The sequence below is a fragment of the Telopea speciosissima genome, chromosome 3 (genome assembly GCF_018873765.1).
Source record: "Telopea speciosissima isolate NSW1024214 ecotype Mountain lineage chromosome 3, Tspe_v1, whole genome shotgun sequence".
In the NCBI taxonomy this organism is placed as follows: domain Eukaryota; kingdom Viridiplantae; phylum Streptophyta; class Magnoliopsida; order Proteales; family Proteaceae; genus Telopea; species Telopea speciosissima.
The window spans coordinates 27,445,990-27,461,845 of record NC_057918.1 but is presented as its reverse complement, the minus strand read 5'-3'; the positions used below and the strand labels follow the sequence as shown (position 1 = coordinate 27,461,845).

Genomic DNA, 15,856 nt, shown 5'->3' with positions numbered 1-15,856 from the left:
TCTTATTTGGGACAGCCTAAGCCCAGCTTAGGCCTAGCCTAACTTAACTGAAATAAGCTGAATTTAGAGCAAGGCCCAGCCTAAGTTTGAATTGTTAAGAACGGACTTGGGCTGAGCTGTGATTAGCCCAGCCAAATGTGCAGTAAGACATTCAGGTTAGTACTCTTTTTAGACTAAAATAATATTGAGAGAAGTAGTGAGGAAAGACGTACATAGTTTATGTCTAGTAACAAGTACATCTTTGAATAGAATTGAATTGACTGGAGAAAAATAGAACATGTAGTTGACTCCATTTAGTTGAGATAAAACTGAGTTGAGTTGAGTTTTACTTGTCCTACCTAAGCCATATGCTCAACTCAAATCTCTTTTTTTTAGGCTAATTTAAGCTCAAGCCTACCTCATGATTGTCAAAAGAATCACATCATATGTAGAAGTGAGAAATCTAATCTTGAAAAAGGAAGAGGGTTCTCTAAACAATTGGCATAGGAGAGAGCACACCAATGAGGAGCGACATAATGGTTTTGTACATAGAGGGTCTAAGAGGTCATTTCACATGACGAGAGAGAGAGAGAGAGAGAGATTAGTGGGGGGAGGGGGGACTATCTGTGGCTTGCGAGGATAATTTCTCTCCACACCCATTAATTTTCGCCATATTGATAGCTGAGTTTGGTCTCCATGAACATGAGATAGGTAGCTTAATGCTAAATTGCTTTATGTGTTGATTTTTCTGATCCATCTCAACCATATTATCTTTCAAGTTTCATAATCAAATTGTCTTAGAATTAATTATTTTTTAATGTAGGCTCCAAGGAGGGTTGAACTCATGACCTCTTGGGGTAGAATTAATGTTTTCCTCAAAGCTTGTCACTACAAGTGTTTATACTAATATTAATGCATTAATAAATTACCTTAACCTAATAAAGAAATAAAATAAATAACCAAAGAATTTAGAAATGTTTCAAAAGGACCAAACAAGACTATAGAAACACAATGAATAATGTCTAGGAAATTAACAAATATGATGTTTCAACTATTAAATCCAAGGATATTCATTATAACTTGAGAAAAATGAAGGAGTTGGATTGTGCAAATAGTCTCCAACTCATACTTTTTTTTTGGTGAAAGTCTCCAACTCATATACATGACACCAAATATGTAATTGTATACCCAAAAAAAAAACAAAAAAGACACCAGATACATAATTAAGAGGATGAAAATGTTGATGATCTAGTCTGGGCTGCAAGGCGATGCACCACCGAAACCTTCATTCTCTCCTTAACCATATATACTGTTTTAAAACTTAACAAAAACTTATGAGGGAAGTTTTCATACACGGCCGTGTAAGCATGCACGATCGTGTCCCTTCTCACAAAAGTTGAAAAAGTAATAAATCCCCACCCATTAATTAATGCCTTGAAACTCCCACCCTCTCACATACACAGCTTACACAACCGTATATGAAAACTTTCCCCAAAACTTATAAACATCATATATACAATAAAGGAAAAATTATCCAAGGCCACTTGGATCAGCTTCCATCCTTGAATCACGAAACCAATTAAGGGTTCACTATCAATCCAAACTTCTCTCTCTCCCTCTCTTTATATATATATTTATACCTTCTTTGTTGGATCATGTTGATTTAGGACGCCCATGGGGGATTTGCCCCCGAAGAAAATTTCAAGAATTTATATAAAAGTAATTTAAAAAATTGATGCTCTTTGTTTTTCTTTACATTGGTAGTTCTTTATAAACAAAGAAGTGTGAGAGAGAAAGCTTGAAAACCGCATTCTCCATTACTAATGAAGACACTGTCATCTCACCATGGGCGTATATACTTCTTCTTTGTTTGTAAGTTGAGAGTGAAATAGTATACTATTGGCATATGTACCTTGCCGAACCATGGTTATCTTTGCATTGTGGTTGTTGGATTGTTCTTTCTTTTTGTTACATTTTGTTTTCTATGTGGTAAATAGATTTCAGTTTCTACATCAAAACACAATTTTTTTTATGAGAGAGGGTTCCCCATGATGCTAGTGTGGGGGGAATCTCTCATGTCACACCAATGGTGACACGGAGAATAGAATCATCCATATAGACCCGTATGTTATTGGGAAAATTTTCCCTTTTTCTAAATACATGTACTTATCAAAAATATTAAGAGACACGTTAACCTAGAGGCTAAACTGAGCTATATAATTTAATTTTTAATGTTTTTCTCACAAAGAAGCGGCAAAGAATCTTAAGATGTTGAATGTGACAACTTCTTTAGCATGGATCCTGCCTTAATAACCACATATTTCATCATATTAAACGAATATCATATGTAAATCAACTTTTGCCTTGTGAGTTTACTTTTTTTTTTTGGGTAAATCTTGTGGATTTACTAGATTAGGGTGAATCAGAATCGGTATTTTTTTGGGGTTTAATTACACTCTATGAAGATTAGAATAATTAATTGAAGAGAATGACAAAAGATGAAGATATTACTTGCAAGGAAGTAAGGAATATTAATTATAAATCATGCAATCAATTTAGTTCCCCAAAATATTATTAGCTACAAGAAGAAAGATATTGGTTTTATTAAATTTTGATGCTAATTAAGTGGCCTATTGTGAAAATAATTATTCGTTTTAGATACAAGAAGAACACCAAATGGTTTTATCTTTTGGTCAAAAGACTCAAAGTATATATAGATATGGATGTATAGAATTTTTTTTTTTTTGCTTTGCTTAAAGAGAAGACAAACACCTTTTTAGGGTTTAGGCAGGCTTGTCCAAAGAATAACCCATGTGGTCCACCCTTCCTTCTTCTTTTTTTTGATGAAGTGGTCCACCTATTTATACCTTGTGGTAAATATGATTTGATAATTATGACCATTGGATATGTAGAGGATGTCTAGATTAGCCATGTATTGAAATTTCATAAAATATCCTCTAGTATATTCATGTAAAAGAGAGGCAACATGTGAAGGAGAGTGGATCTTGAATGACTTCATATATTAATTGGGTCTTTTCACCTAATAGCTTAAGTTTTTGGGTTGGACACTTCAAGTTGACATCAAAGCATCAAATTCTAGTTCTAACTGGTCAGATAGACCGAACCTGATTGATAGAAAACAAACCTAATCAAAACGATCCCTTATTAATTATTAGTTCGATTTTGGGCTGGTCTGTTATGAAATCGATAGAAATTGAACCATACCAACCGAATCCAAAAACAACCAAAACGATTAGAAAAAAGAAGATAATAACAATGGCTTTTTTGCATTAAATTTTTTAGGTACATATGAAAGACTTGATGAAAGACTGAATAGAACCAAAATCGAAATCAAACTTTGACTTGATAGATTAATTTAAGGTCGATTCAATACCAAAACAAAACTAGATCGAACCGACCGATTGAAACCCTTATGTGATTGAGGGAGTAGTTTTAGAAATAATCCCTTGTCGATTAACTCATTGACCTTAGACCATAGTCCGAGAAATCGGTATCGGTATCGGTATCGATGGATACCAATACCGTTCTTGGGCAATGGATCAGTATGGACCAAGGATAAAAATGTAAAAAAAAAAAAAAAAAAAAATTTTGAAGAAAATAGAGGTAAATTTATCCAATCCATGCTGATGAACCAATGTAGAGCGTATCTGTCCAAGGGTAACAATGTAAAAAAAATGAATTTTTTTTTGAAGAAAATAGAGGTAAATTTGTCCAATCCATACTGATACAAACCAATCTAGATCGATATCGACCGATATTAAAACCCTGTTTTAGATACTTTTAGATCCATTAGTGGAAATTACAACATTAATAAGGAACGAACGTATTAGAGCTAATTTGAGAATTGCCCTGATCAATGATAAACTTTGAGAGAGTCATTTTGAGGTGTTTTGGTCACGTTCAACGGAGGCCTAGGGATGCCCCAGTAAGGAGTTATATGATCACAATTGAAAGAACTAAAAGAGCAAAGGATAGACCTAAAATGATCATAGGAGAAGTTATGAGAAAAGATATGCATAGTCTAGGTCTTGTTCCAAATTAGAAGACAAGAATCCATATAGTAGACCCATTTAACTGAGATTATGCTCACTTGCTGGGATTTATCATTTTCCTTTTGCTTCCTTTATTTTTCTCATCTGTCATCCATCTTGTTCTAACAGAATGTACATCACCAATTTGACATGGCACATGGTAGAACTGGAGCCCACCTAGAGAACCCACCAACCAAATGGGGCCGAGTAGGAATTTCGCTTCCCTAAAGAAAACGTAAGCGACAAAAAAGATCGTGACGGAATCAAGAACCCGGTGGTGGAAAGAAATGAACTGATTCCAGCTTTGCATAAAGATATGTATATGTATATATTTCTATACGACATTTGTTGCCGTAAGCCATGCTATCATCATCATATATGACTTTTTATTACACAACAATAAAAAATCGTAAATTTAGAATCTAAATATAATCATATCCATCAAACAAGAATCCTTTTTACTCCGAAGTTGGTTATTACAGTGGATCCCACCTTTTATTCCAATCCAACGGTGATTATACTTTAGATGCGATCTTAAGTGAGGCCCACCTCCGTCAGGTTCTCTGTGCCATCGTCTCTCATCAGCTCATGTCTGTAGCTAATGAGTGATGGGAGCTTTGGATACTTTTCCTCCACCCTTCCTTTCCCTCTGCTGACTTTCTTGAAGGCATCCAAGCGTCACTGTGAATCTATGGCTCTTTCTCTGTCCTAGTCTTTCTATCTTCTTTCTTCTCTGCGTTTTCGTGGTTGATCTCTGATATTCTCAACCTCTCTAATGGCGTTTTCACCAACCTAGCTTCTCTGGTGTACTATCGTTCTCTTTCGTTGCTCATGGAATCTCGTACGACCTTGTCCGACTCAAACGATAATAGTGGCAGCAGCAGCATCTGTTTCGTCTCCCAAACCGAGACACTCTCTTCAGAGACCTGCGCTGACGTCGCAGCCCTGAGACGCCTATCTGAAAACCTAGAATCCATATTCGGACCGGATTTCGAATTTTGGAGCGACGCGAAGATCGTCGTCGATGGGGACCGTCAAGTGCCCGTCCATCGCTGCATTTTATCGGCTCGAAGCCCCTTCTTTAGGAAATTCTTCAGTTCTCCCGATAGAGGAGTAGGCGAAAAGTTCGAATTGAAGGAATTGACTGAAGATTTCAAAGTGGGTTTTGATGCTTTGGTCGCTGTTTTAGGTTATCTGTATAGTGGTAAGGTTAAGCCCTTACCTAAAGATGTTTATGTATGCGTAGACGAAGATTGCTCGCATATTGGCTGCCGACCAGCGATCGATTTCATGGTTGAGGTGTTATATGCCTCTTTCACTTTCCAGATTTCCGAACTGGTGGCACTGTATCAGGTATAAGCAATTCTTAATTCCTTATTCATTTCTCTGTCTCTTCAAAGTTCTCATGTGTCTTTCTATGTCTAATGAGCTGCAAACTACACAGAAATGTGATTGTCGTTGAACTGACAGGCATTGACCTTGTCCATATATTACTAGCCCTCCCCTTTCAATATCAGTTCTGAAATTTTTTCTGTCCTCATAGTGCAAAACAAACACTTTTGTAAATAACGGACGCCTCTGATAGAAAACCGGGGAAGGTTTTTCTCCAGGTCTACCCCTCGCAATAGTTAAGAGTATTGAAGGAGATCCTAGAGGCTGCTACTTCTGTTTCAATGGAAATTATTCTACAGGAATTGTCTTCAAAGCAAAAAAGAAATCTTGTCGGATTAAAATTAACAGAAATTGTTCTACTGAAATGCAATAAAAGTTATTTTATTTTGTTCTTTCATGTTATTCTGCATGAAAAGTTCTTGTATCATGGAGGAGATGGAACTGTCATCGATTGATGACTTTATCCCCATCATATGGTTGGATTCTATTTTCAATCAACCATGCCCAAATATGCTTCCTTGTTACGTTTGAAACTTTAAAAAATTAAGAATTGTCGTGTAGTAGATTTGAATCCAGAATGAAATAGAACTGAGAAATGCACTAAAGAGCAAACAGACTCGGTCAGAAAGACACTTATATATTCACTAACTAAGACACTTTCTTCGTTGGGCGAACAAACTAATCAAGAAGAAGATAGAAAGAAGAAGAAGACGAGAGCTTGCTGAAATGACGAGATAAGGTGAACCGTGGAATCAACAGTTTCTTTTATTCGCTGAAAAACACACCGAAATAGACTTATTTCTAAGTATTTTCCTAGCTTCTATAATGTTTTACAATTCCAAATTAACATTTTTTGATAGTTGAACTGGGCCATCTTACTCTGTCCATTTATACTGACACCTTATTTTTAGATGCCATTATTTATTGTACATGAACAAATCTCTATTTTTTTTTTCCTTCCAACATACGATCTGGAAAGATGAATAAACGACCTTTTTTATTTGATTGCAGAGGCACCTGCTTGACATTCTTGACAAGGTAGCAATAGATGACTTATTGGTGATATTATCTGTTGCAAATATGTGTGACAAAGCTAGTGAGAGGTTGCGGAAGAAGTGTGCTGATATTGTAGTTAAGTCCGATATCGATATCATAACTCTTGAAAAAGCATTGCCCCATGATATTGTTAAGCAAATCATGGACTCACGTGAGGAACTTGGCTTACATGGGTCTGAAAGCAACAAGTTTCCAGATAAACATGTGAAGAGAATACATAGGGCCTTGGATTCTGATGATGTCGAATTAGTGAGGATGTTGCTGAAAGAGGGGCATACCACACTGGATGATGCATGTGCACTACACTATGCTGTAGCATATTGTGATGCCAAAACTACAACAGAACTCCTCGATCTTGGACTTTCTGATGTTAATAATTTGAATCCAAGGGGATACACTGTTCTACATGTTGCTGCAATGCGGAAAGAACCCAAGATTATAGTATCTCTTCTAACAAAAGGAGCACGACCATCTGATCTTACTCCTGATGGAAGAAAAGCACTTCAAATCTCGAAGAGGCTAACCAAATCTGTGGATTACAATAGATCTACTGAAGAAGGAAAAGCTTCTCCTAAGGATCGACTGTGCATAGAGATATTGGAGCAAGCAGAGAGAAGAGATCCAGTACTTGGAGAAGCTTCTGTTTCTCTTGCAATGGCAGGCGATGATCTACGAATGAAATTGTTATACCTTGAAAATAGAGGTGAGCTGTCACTATGGCTTCCATATATCTTTTCTTTAGCTCTGCATATCCCCTTGGTAGTCAGGTTTTAGATGATATCTGTGATTGCTGCCTGGAATTGTTTTAGTTTCAATCCCAATAATATTTGTATGGATAAGTTAGGCTTGAAAACAGATTAAGGCCATTTTAGGTAGGTATGAAATGATACCATTCCCAGGGTGAAGTTCAATAGATGTAGAATTAAGGTCATTTAAGGCATGCACAAAACGAAGAAGCCATTTCTAGGCTGAAGTTCTCCAAAGCAAGCACTTACAGAGCCTTTTCTAGGTCTGCTTGCTATTTTGAGCCACGTGGAGTGCCGATGTCACCTTTCATAGTAACCACTAAAGTAGATATGGGCTCTCTGATTGATCAATTTTCGAATTTCATGGCATAAAATGCATTTGATTTCCCCACCCCAATGGTTTCAGCTGTAAAACCATTTATTCTGCCACATGGCGAAATGCAATTCGACTGAAACTTTCAAATGAATGGAGAGTGATATGACAACCCGTACACAAAATTTGAGCACCAACTAAGCCACCACATGACAATTCTAGCCGCCTTAGAAAAGTTTCTTTAATCAGCCAACCTAGAGTGTTGGTACAATTTCTATTATTTATTCATATTCAGGTGATGAATGGAGATGAGTCCACGTTGGGTGAAAGTCATGTCCCATAAGATGCTATTGCGAACCCTATTGGGGCCACTTCGTTCCAGATGACAATCCTCAACTTTTAACTCTTTAATGAATTTGGTATTGAGGGACCCACACCCCAGCTCGTTCTAATCAAAAAAAAAAATTTCTGTAATATGTTTATGAAGTTCAGTGTAGCTCCAGTTCCAGGTCATTGGGGCATGTAGGAAAACATCTTTACTAGTCACTTTCATGTGTCTTGACTCTTGAAAGAAAGTCAAATTGGCCATACCAAAACAAACTTTGATTAACTGGTTTCCATTATAAGCATGCAATTTCAGATTGTGTGCTATTTAGAATTATTTGACAAGCCATTAATATTTGATGATAAAAAAATGTTTCCTTAAATGAATATAATTTTTTGTTTAAACAATAAATGCTTCTTTTAGGAATGTTAATTCAGTGCTTCTCACCAAGTACTAGGCATGTGAACATTGTATCTTTTCCTCACTGGTTTCATAGCAATTCAGATCATTTTAATATTGTTTACCGTCATGTGTTCTATTACATTCTTTTCATATTGAACATTTACATGAACTGAATGTTTAGAGGACTTGTGATGTGGGAATAAACTACTTGGACACCTAAATGCTTCAAATGTTTTAGATTAGCATGTCTGGCACATCATATGTCTAAGTTACATATACATTACAGCACCTCTTTAATTATAGAGAATGTCTGAATGACACCTCTATAGGCGTATTTAGTTCTTGACACCCTTTAATTGCCCCTTGTCTTATTCTCAAAAGGGTTTTCAAAACTAAGTTGGAACTTGGAAGTGATATATCATTATGTCATTATCAAAAGGTGTCATTGTCGGTGCCTTTTTACCAAAAGACAAAAAAGTAAGGTTACAAATTATTTGACACCTAGTGGGGTGTCAATAAGAAAATCACTTAATTGTATTTCATGAATTAGATATATGAAACAAGTGTTGATGTCTCATGGAGCCTTTTAAATGTTTCCCCTTAGATACCCTTATAAATTGAGCACTGAGCAGCATATTATTTAATTTTCCTTAGCATGTTATCTAGTCATAATTACAACAACAACAACTCAGCCTTATCCCAATTAAATGGGGTTGGCTACATGGATCCTTTCAAAACAATATAGGGAAAAACTGAGGTCCTCACAAAGAAAGGAAAAAAAAGAGTAATGCAGAATAAAAAGAAGAAATGAGATAAAAAAGTGCGAAATGGAAAATGAAAAAACAAAAGTAAGAGGAAAGAGGAGAGCCCCATAAAATCAGGAAAAATCCCAGCTACATGGTGTCGACAACGTGGATCCTTGCCCTCCAATAGGCAATAGGCTCTATCTGAGGTCATACTTGGCACAAGACCCAGACTATGCATGTCATTCACAACCTCATTTATGTTCATTTTAGGCCTGCCCCTAGCTTTTTTAGGTCCTTCAATCGGAATCTGATCACTCCTTACTAGGGCGTCCCTAGGCCTCCATTGCACATGGCTAAACCACCTCAGACGACATTCCCAAAGATTATCATTAATCGGGGCAACTCCCACATCAGCTCTAATACGTTCGTTCCTCACTTTATCCTTCCTAGTTTTGCCGCACATCCATCTGAACATCCGCATCTCCACAACACATATCTTCGCTATATGACACTTCTTAACTGCCCAACATTCCGCCTCATACATCGTAGCAGGTCGGACAACAGTCCTGTAAAACTTTTCTTTAAGCTTTAAAGGAATGTGTCAGTCACACAGTACTCTGTTCGCACCTCTCCACTACATCCATCCCACTTTAATTCGTTGTGAAGCATCATCATCTATGCCCCCTTCTTTGTGGATGATAGACCCTAGATATCTGAAATAGTCACTTAGTGGTGTCTCTCTCTCCTCAATTTTCACCATGCCATCATCCATCGTATTGTGACGGAAGTTGCACATCATATACTCCATCTTTGATCTACTAATCTTTAAGCCTCATGCTTCCAAGGTCAATCTCCACATCTCTAGCTTAGCGTTGATTCCTCCTGCTTTTGTCTCATCCACCAAAACGATATCATCGGCGAAGAGCATACACCACAGAACCTCGTCCTGGATGTGCTTGGTTAACTCATCCATGATAAGTACCAACAAATAAGGGCTTAGGGCTGATCCTTGATGTAACCCAACCGCAATTGGGAATTCCTTGCCCTGGCCTCCCACAGATCTCACACTAGTTACCACTAATTGTTTCATGTATTATACTATGAACTTTATCTCTTTCTATCTCATGTGACTCTGGTACATCTACTATATTTCCAATGAGCAACGAATACTAAAGCCTCTTACCCCTAAAAGGGCAGCCTAGGCTTTAGATCTTAATCATTCACTCCCACTCAATGATTTTCTGAACCAGATTCCTGTTTGTTGTTTGCCATTCCTTTTTCCTCACTATCATTCGGATTGTGTCAAGTTTCTATTTGATGCTTAAAGTGATGTCAGGTTTTTAAACCAGTCTTTTTGTGATCCAGGTTCGCATGTGCCCGCCAGTTTCCTCAAACAAGCTCCATTACTAAAAGTAATTATTTCATATCAACTTTTAGGGGGGCTTCTAGAATTGGTTTTGCCATAATCCCCCACTAGGTTCATGTAACTCCCTTGAAAAGTACCCTCTTCATTTCTGGAGAATGGATAGCTTGTAATCGATGCATGCCTCTCAAAACTGCAAATCCCATTTGATGTCTACATGGGAAATACCTTCATATCTGGAAAATGTATGCTTAGGTAATTGAGTTGGATGGCTTGATAGCTCCTCCATATCATACTAAATTATTGGGGAAAACAATATTGAATGTGACAGGCATTCTTATATTTCAAAATAAATTTTCAGTATTCACCTTATTATCTGGTTTCCTTTAACTGGATTCCTGTTTAGTTCAGTTGTTATATACTTTATTTTGTGTTGTTAATTTAGTATAATTTTAGGGTTCTAATGTAGTTTTAGATTGTTGTTTCTCTTTTTTTTCCGTTAGAGCTCCAGTTACTCCATGGATATGCTCTCTCTCTTCTCCCCACCCCGCAAACCATGCATTTTTCTATTCTTACTTTTCTCCTTTCCATACTGAAGAATTGATGGCCATTCTGCCCTATTATTTGAGGTCCTCGTGCATTTTACTCAGGATCACACTGCATCTTACTGAGCAGATCATTATTCCATTTGAGATTTAGTTTAATTATATCAATTTCAATTTCGAAAAACTGCTGCCCAATTCCCTACCCACCCACCCACTGAGAAGAAAGCTTTTGTTTATATCATTGTTTATGAAGTTACAATGATCCTCCTCAGTGAAGAAACTTGGGAATGTATCAGGGATACTGATATTGGAAATGCTTACTGATAGTTGCCGAGGCAAGTATGGAGAGTTGATCTTATTTGTGATGTTGTACAATCAAAATAGCTTTAATAGGTTCCTTTCCCTAGGTTTGTGGAATTTCAGTGGCTTTTAGTTATGTGGAGCATTGTTCTAGTTTTATTTATTTATTTATTTGATGAGAGAAACATTGTTCTAGTTGATACTATAGTTTTTTTTTCTTTTATCCCTTTATATTAGTCTGAGATTTCTATTGTTTACATGATTATGATTCTTTGTATTTCTTTTCAGTTGGTCTGGCAAAACTTTTGTTCCCCATGGAAGCAAAAGTTGCAATGGACATTGCTCAAGTGGATGGCACTCTTGAGTTCCCATTAACTATACATTCGAGGAATGCACCTGGTGGCCAGAGGACTGTGGACTTAAATGAAGCACCTTTCAGAATTGAAGAACAGCACCTAAATAGGATGAAAGCACTCTCCAAAACAGGTACATGTGCAGTTTATGCCTTGTCCACTTGGCAGTCACAGGTTTTCTTTTTCTTCCCTTTGTTACATGGGTTCTGAATGAGCATGCATCAAAGAGTCTGATCCACCCGACTCCCAAAACATATGATACAGGAACAGCTAATGTGTCCAAATACTGTTTATGGGACTTCATGAGGTCTTCTCTGATTATTTGTACAGGGCTTAACGATAAAGGAATGTTCCTTTCTAAATACATGGGCATAATTGTAAAGAATATAAAGTTTGAGGAGAAATTTTTTTGAAGTTTATATGCAAAAATATCCAAGTGGAAACGATTACTCTAGAGTATCTCATTTGAGATTGAGGCGGTTTCGAATATTGAGGTTGGATTGATGGATCAGTTTTTCTGGATCTCCAATACTTGCTGACACCTCATAGGCTCATACAATGAGCCAGAGATTGGGCTGGATCTGCTGATCTTTAGCATTTTGAGTTCTTGGATGACCTGGTGGTCAAGCTGGAGTTAGGTTTAAACTTTGTAGGAACTGTAAGAAGATGAACTAGTTACCTGGTAGATTTGGCCCCATCTCATCCTTTCTTCTTCGTCTTCAACTCCTGCTGCTCCTCCTTTTCCTTGAGGCCCATGGAGAACCAAAGACAGATGAGATGAATCAGACAAGCTTTCTGAACCTCGTTCTCCTCCTCTTTTTCTCCCTACCTCCTTTTTAAATTTTGGAAAAATTGGAACCCCCAAAACCTCTCTCTCTCTCTCTCTCTCTCTCTCTCTATCTATCTATCTATCTATCTATATTGGAAGCAAACAGTAGTCTGAGTGATGAGAGATCAAACACAGATCCCATACCCCTATTCAGTACCCTTATGTTGACACTGGTGCTTCAGGGTAAATAGCTGTGTCTGTAGCTGAGTTTCTTCCTCTTCCATCCGCCGCCTCTTTCCCTTTTGTTCCACTGTACTGTTGCATCGTGCTCAACTTCTCAATACCATAAAAGGTCCCATGGGTTGGTATGAAGGGGTTTTAAAGCCCCGGTCATTCTTGTGTAGGTTATAGCCAAAGAATGTGCTGGTTTTTTTTTGTTCTCACAGAATTTGTTATTTGTTGCTGGAATATAAGATTCGTGTTACTGCCTAATTGCTTATATGGTTTTGATGGTCAAACATAACGGATCCTCCAGGGAGAGCAGCTAGTTATAAAAACTAGAGATTAGTTCCCCACTAATGTGCTTCCATGCTACATGTACAATTAGATATCTTAAAATTGTTCACCAATAAAAGGCCTAATTCCATGTTTTGTTTTTTGTAATTTCAGTGGAACTCGGGAAACGATTTTTCCCTCGATGCTCTGATGTACTCAATAAGATTATGGATGCTGATGACTTATCAGAGCTTGCATATGTTGGGAATGATACACCAGAGGAGCGTCAACTGAAGAAGAGAAGGTACATGGAACTCCAAGACATCCTCACTAAAGCATTCAACGAGGACAAAGAGGAATTTGATAAGTCTGCTGCTATATCGTCATCTTCGTCGACAACTTCCCTAGGAGTAGCAAGGTCTAGTAATAGGTTCACCTTAAACAAGCAAAATACTAATCACTGAGAAACAATACACATACATGTATGTCATCCATATAATTTTTTTTCTTTCTTCGATTTTAAATTTTGTTACGCATTCTGTGTTCTAGTTTGTAACATAGTTTGGACCATCTTGGGGTTTAAAGCAGGGAATTTTGTTGTTAATTTCCTGTTCTAATGATAATTTAGATGGCTTGGCTTCGTTTGTTTCTACCCAAGAAACACAACTCCGGCGTTGTTTATAGAATCCACCTCTTAATGACTGATGGCATGTAGGTACTCTTCTCTTTATTCATGAATTATAATCTTGCATTTTTTTAACAGGATGAGTAGAACTTCACTGTGATCAGTCTATCAATCTTCATTTCATGATTATAACAATTAAAATTTAGGGATACCCCCTTCCCCTCTCTTCTGCTTTTTTTTTTTTTTTTCCTTTGAAAGATTGGTTGCTGGGCTTTAACTAATCTTCCCTGAATGATCCGTCCTTCTGGTAAAATCTTTCATTGCCTTGCTTAAAACCACATTATAGTTTTGAAGGAATGATTGTAATTTGTTGTTAGTAGCTACAATGTCAAGAGGACATCTCTCTTGCTAAAGATGTTTGGAGGTGTGTGAGCTTTGTGTTCTGAACTCCTTGCCAGGAGTGTACATACAGGTTTTGGCCCAATGCAGATTCCATAATAAACTTTCTACGTGTAGGCCTAATGCAGATTCCATAAGCTGTCATGTGCAAAGCAATTTGTATGTCCTCGCAGAAACCCAGGAAACCAAAAAGAAGAGCACAAGAACGAAGTGGAAAATGCGTTGATACATAAGGTTCCAATGAACGTACAGCAGAGACATGCAGAGGTTGACATGAAGACATCAAGACCAGAGACCTGCAACCTACAACCCATCCAATGCAACCTCACATCAAGGTGTGTTGGACCCCAGAAATCCCATTTGCTCCACCAAGTCCTGCACATTTCCGCCCCAATCCGGCGGTGTGGCAACCAATTCCTCCACTTCCACATCAATTTCGGTTTGATTATTGCCTACATCTACTTCTTCCTCTTCTCCTTCTGCAAGCATGTCGTCGTTTAGTAAGTCCTCCCAAGCTATATCGCTAGCACTAGTACCTAAATCTGGATCGCTAGTACCTGGGAACACATCAGCCTTCTCGCCCTGGATTGGGCTGCTCGACTCATTATCGATGGCTGCAGAGAACAACGTCTCAATTTCCGATTCAACTGTGAGCACTTCTTCCTGAACTTGGCCAACGAAACTCACAAATTCGGGAATGCCCGTGGGTTCTGCCGCTGCGGCCAAGGCTGTCTCATCCTGCAAATTTTCGGTGCTCTGGCTGGGAGGCAATCTCCGTTTCTTTCCAATGCTGTCGCTCCTTAGTTGTCTACTATGTTCGTTTCGTTGAATCAGCTGTTGCACGAAAGCTGGGTTCTTTAGAGCTCTAGCAAGGAAATCCATCATCTGTTGATGCTTCCTCTCTGTGCCTTGCAGTCGTTCCTCGATGTTAACGAGTTCATCTCTGGAGGATTGTTGCTGCTCTTTCAGCTTCACAATTTCCACCATGAGTAGATTACAGTCCCTTCTTAATCTGTCGATTTCAGCTTCAGGGCCATATTTTCCCAATTCAACACAAGGTCCTAGTCCTCCTTGTTGGATGCTCTGAGTGACATGCCTCCTTCTCTTGATGGTCTTCAATAAATGCTTCTGTCCTCCGAGGAACCCTTCGTTCGCGAATTCCCATCGATCGGGATCAACCTTCCTGAAACCCTGCAGAAACGAAGCCATCCATAAAAGAAAAAATCAGAATCATCCGAGAAGTGAGAAGAAATGGAGAAAGGAAGGAATGAATAACTTCGTACATAAGTGTTGAGCTGACGAATGAAGCTGGAGAAATTGTTGTGCTTGAAGTATTTGGGGAGGAGGGTAGTGGCGAACTGATGGGAATCCCAAATGATGAAGCTGTTGCGAGCTCTGCTCCATGAGACGATGGAGTCGGTACAGAGATCCTCCACCATTTCGAAGGTCTTGGTTAGGAAAGGAGGGGGACCAGAGTCGTGCAATCTCTCCATTGGCTGTGGTGGCAACGTCCGAGATGAAGAAGACGAAGACGACGACAGTGATGAGCCACCGCTGCAGCCGACAACCACCACATCTTCTTCTTTAACCTCTACCCCTTCCATTGCTTTCTCTCTCTCTCTCTCCCCGTTCCCCTCCTCTCTTTCTCCTGCAAAGTTGTAACTGACTAACGAACAAAGATTGACTGGCGTAGAGAGGTTCGAGAGAGAGATTCTCAGTTCATTTGTTTAAGGAAATACGAATCCACGGCTCCACGAGATGGTCGACCTGTACAGGGAATGACGAGAGAGACGAGTTATATCGATGGAATCGAAAAATCTGGAATATCGGGGGAGCGAGAGAGAATATATGTAAGTTGTCGGCTTCGGGACCAAGTACGAGACACGTGTCTCTTGTTTTTTTGAGAAGTTCCTGCCACTTGTAAAAGCAGAAACTAACTTATCAAATCTTTCACAGTTCCCATACTTTCTAGAAACTTCTCAACACCCCCAGTTCT

At 38.4% G+C, this 15,856-nt stretch overlaps 2 protein-coding genes across 3 annotated transcripts; one reads left to right on the top strand and one right to left on the bottom strand.

Annotated features, from left to right (window-relative positions):
- Positions 1–4,664: 4,664 nt before the first annotated feature.
- LOC122655776 (BTB/POZ domain and ankyrin repeat-containing protein NPR1-like) lies at positions 4,665–14,024 on the top strand. 2 transcript variants are annotated; one of them, XM_043850100.1, is made up of 5 exons: positions 4,665–5,384; positions 6,435–7,182; positions 11,508–11,705; positions 13,011–13,318; positions 14,014–14,024. In XM_043850100.1, the coding sequence occupies exons 1-4, from the start codon at positions 4,863–4,865 to the stop codon at positions 13,298–13,300; spliced, it is 1,758 nt and encodes a 585-aa protein (XP_043706035.1). In that variant the 5' UTR covers positions 4,665–4,862; the 3' UTR covers positions 13,301–13,318; positions 14,014–14,024. The 2 variants fall into 2 exon arrangements, with proteins under 2 accessions (XP_043706035.1, XP_043706034.1); XM_043850099.1 differs by lacking the exon at positions 14,014–14,024 and having other exon boundaries at positions 13,011–13,477.
- Positions 14,025–14,110: 86 nt separating this feature from the next.
- Positions 14,111–15,486, bottom strand: LOC122655777 (heat shock factor protein HSF30-like). The gene is made up of 2 exons (XM_043850101.1): positions 15,144–15,486; positions 14,111–15,051 (listed from the first exon to the last, which is right to left on the bottom strand). The coding sequence occupies exons 1-2, from the start codon at positions 15,462–15,464 to the stop codon at positions 14,191–14,193; spliced, it is 1,182 nt and encodes a 393-aa protein (XP_043706036.1). The 5' UTR covers positions 15,465–15,486; the 3' UTR covers positions 14,111–14,190.
- Positions 15,487–15,856: the final 370 nt, after the last annotated feature.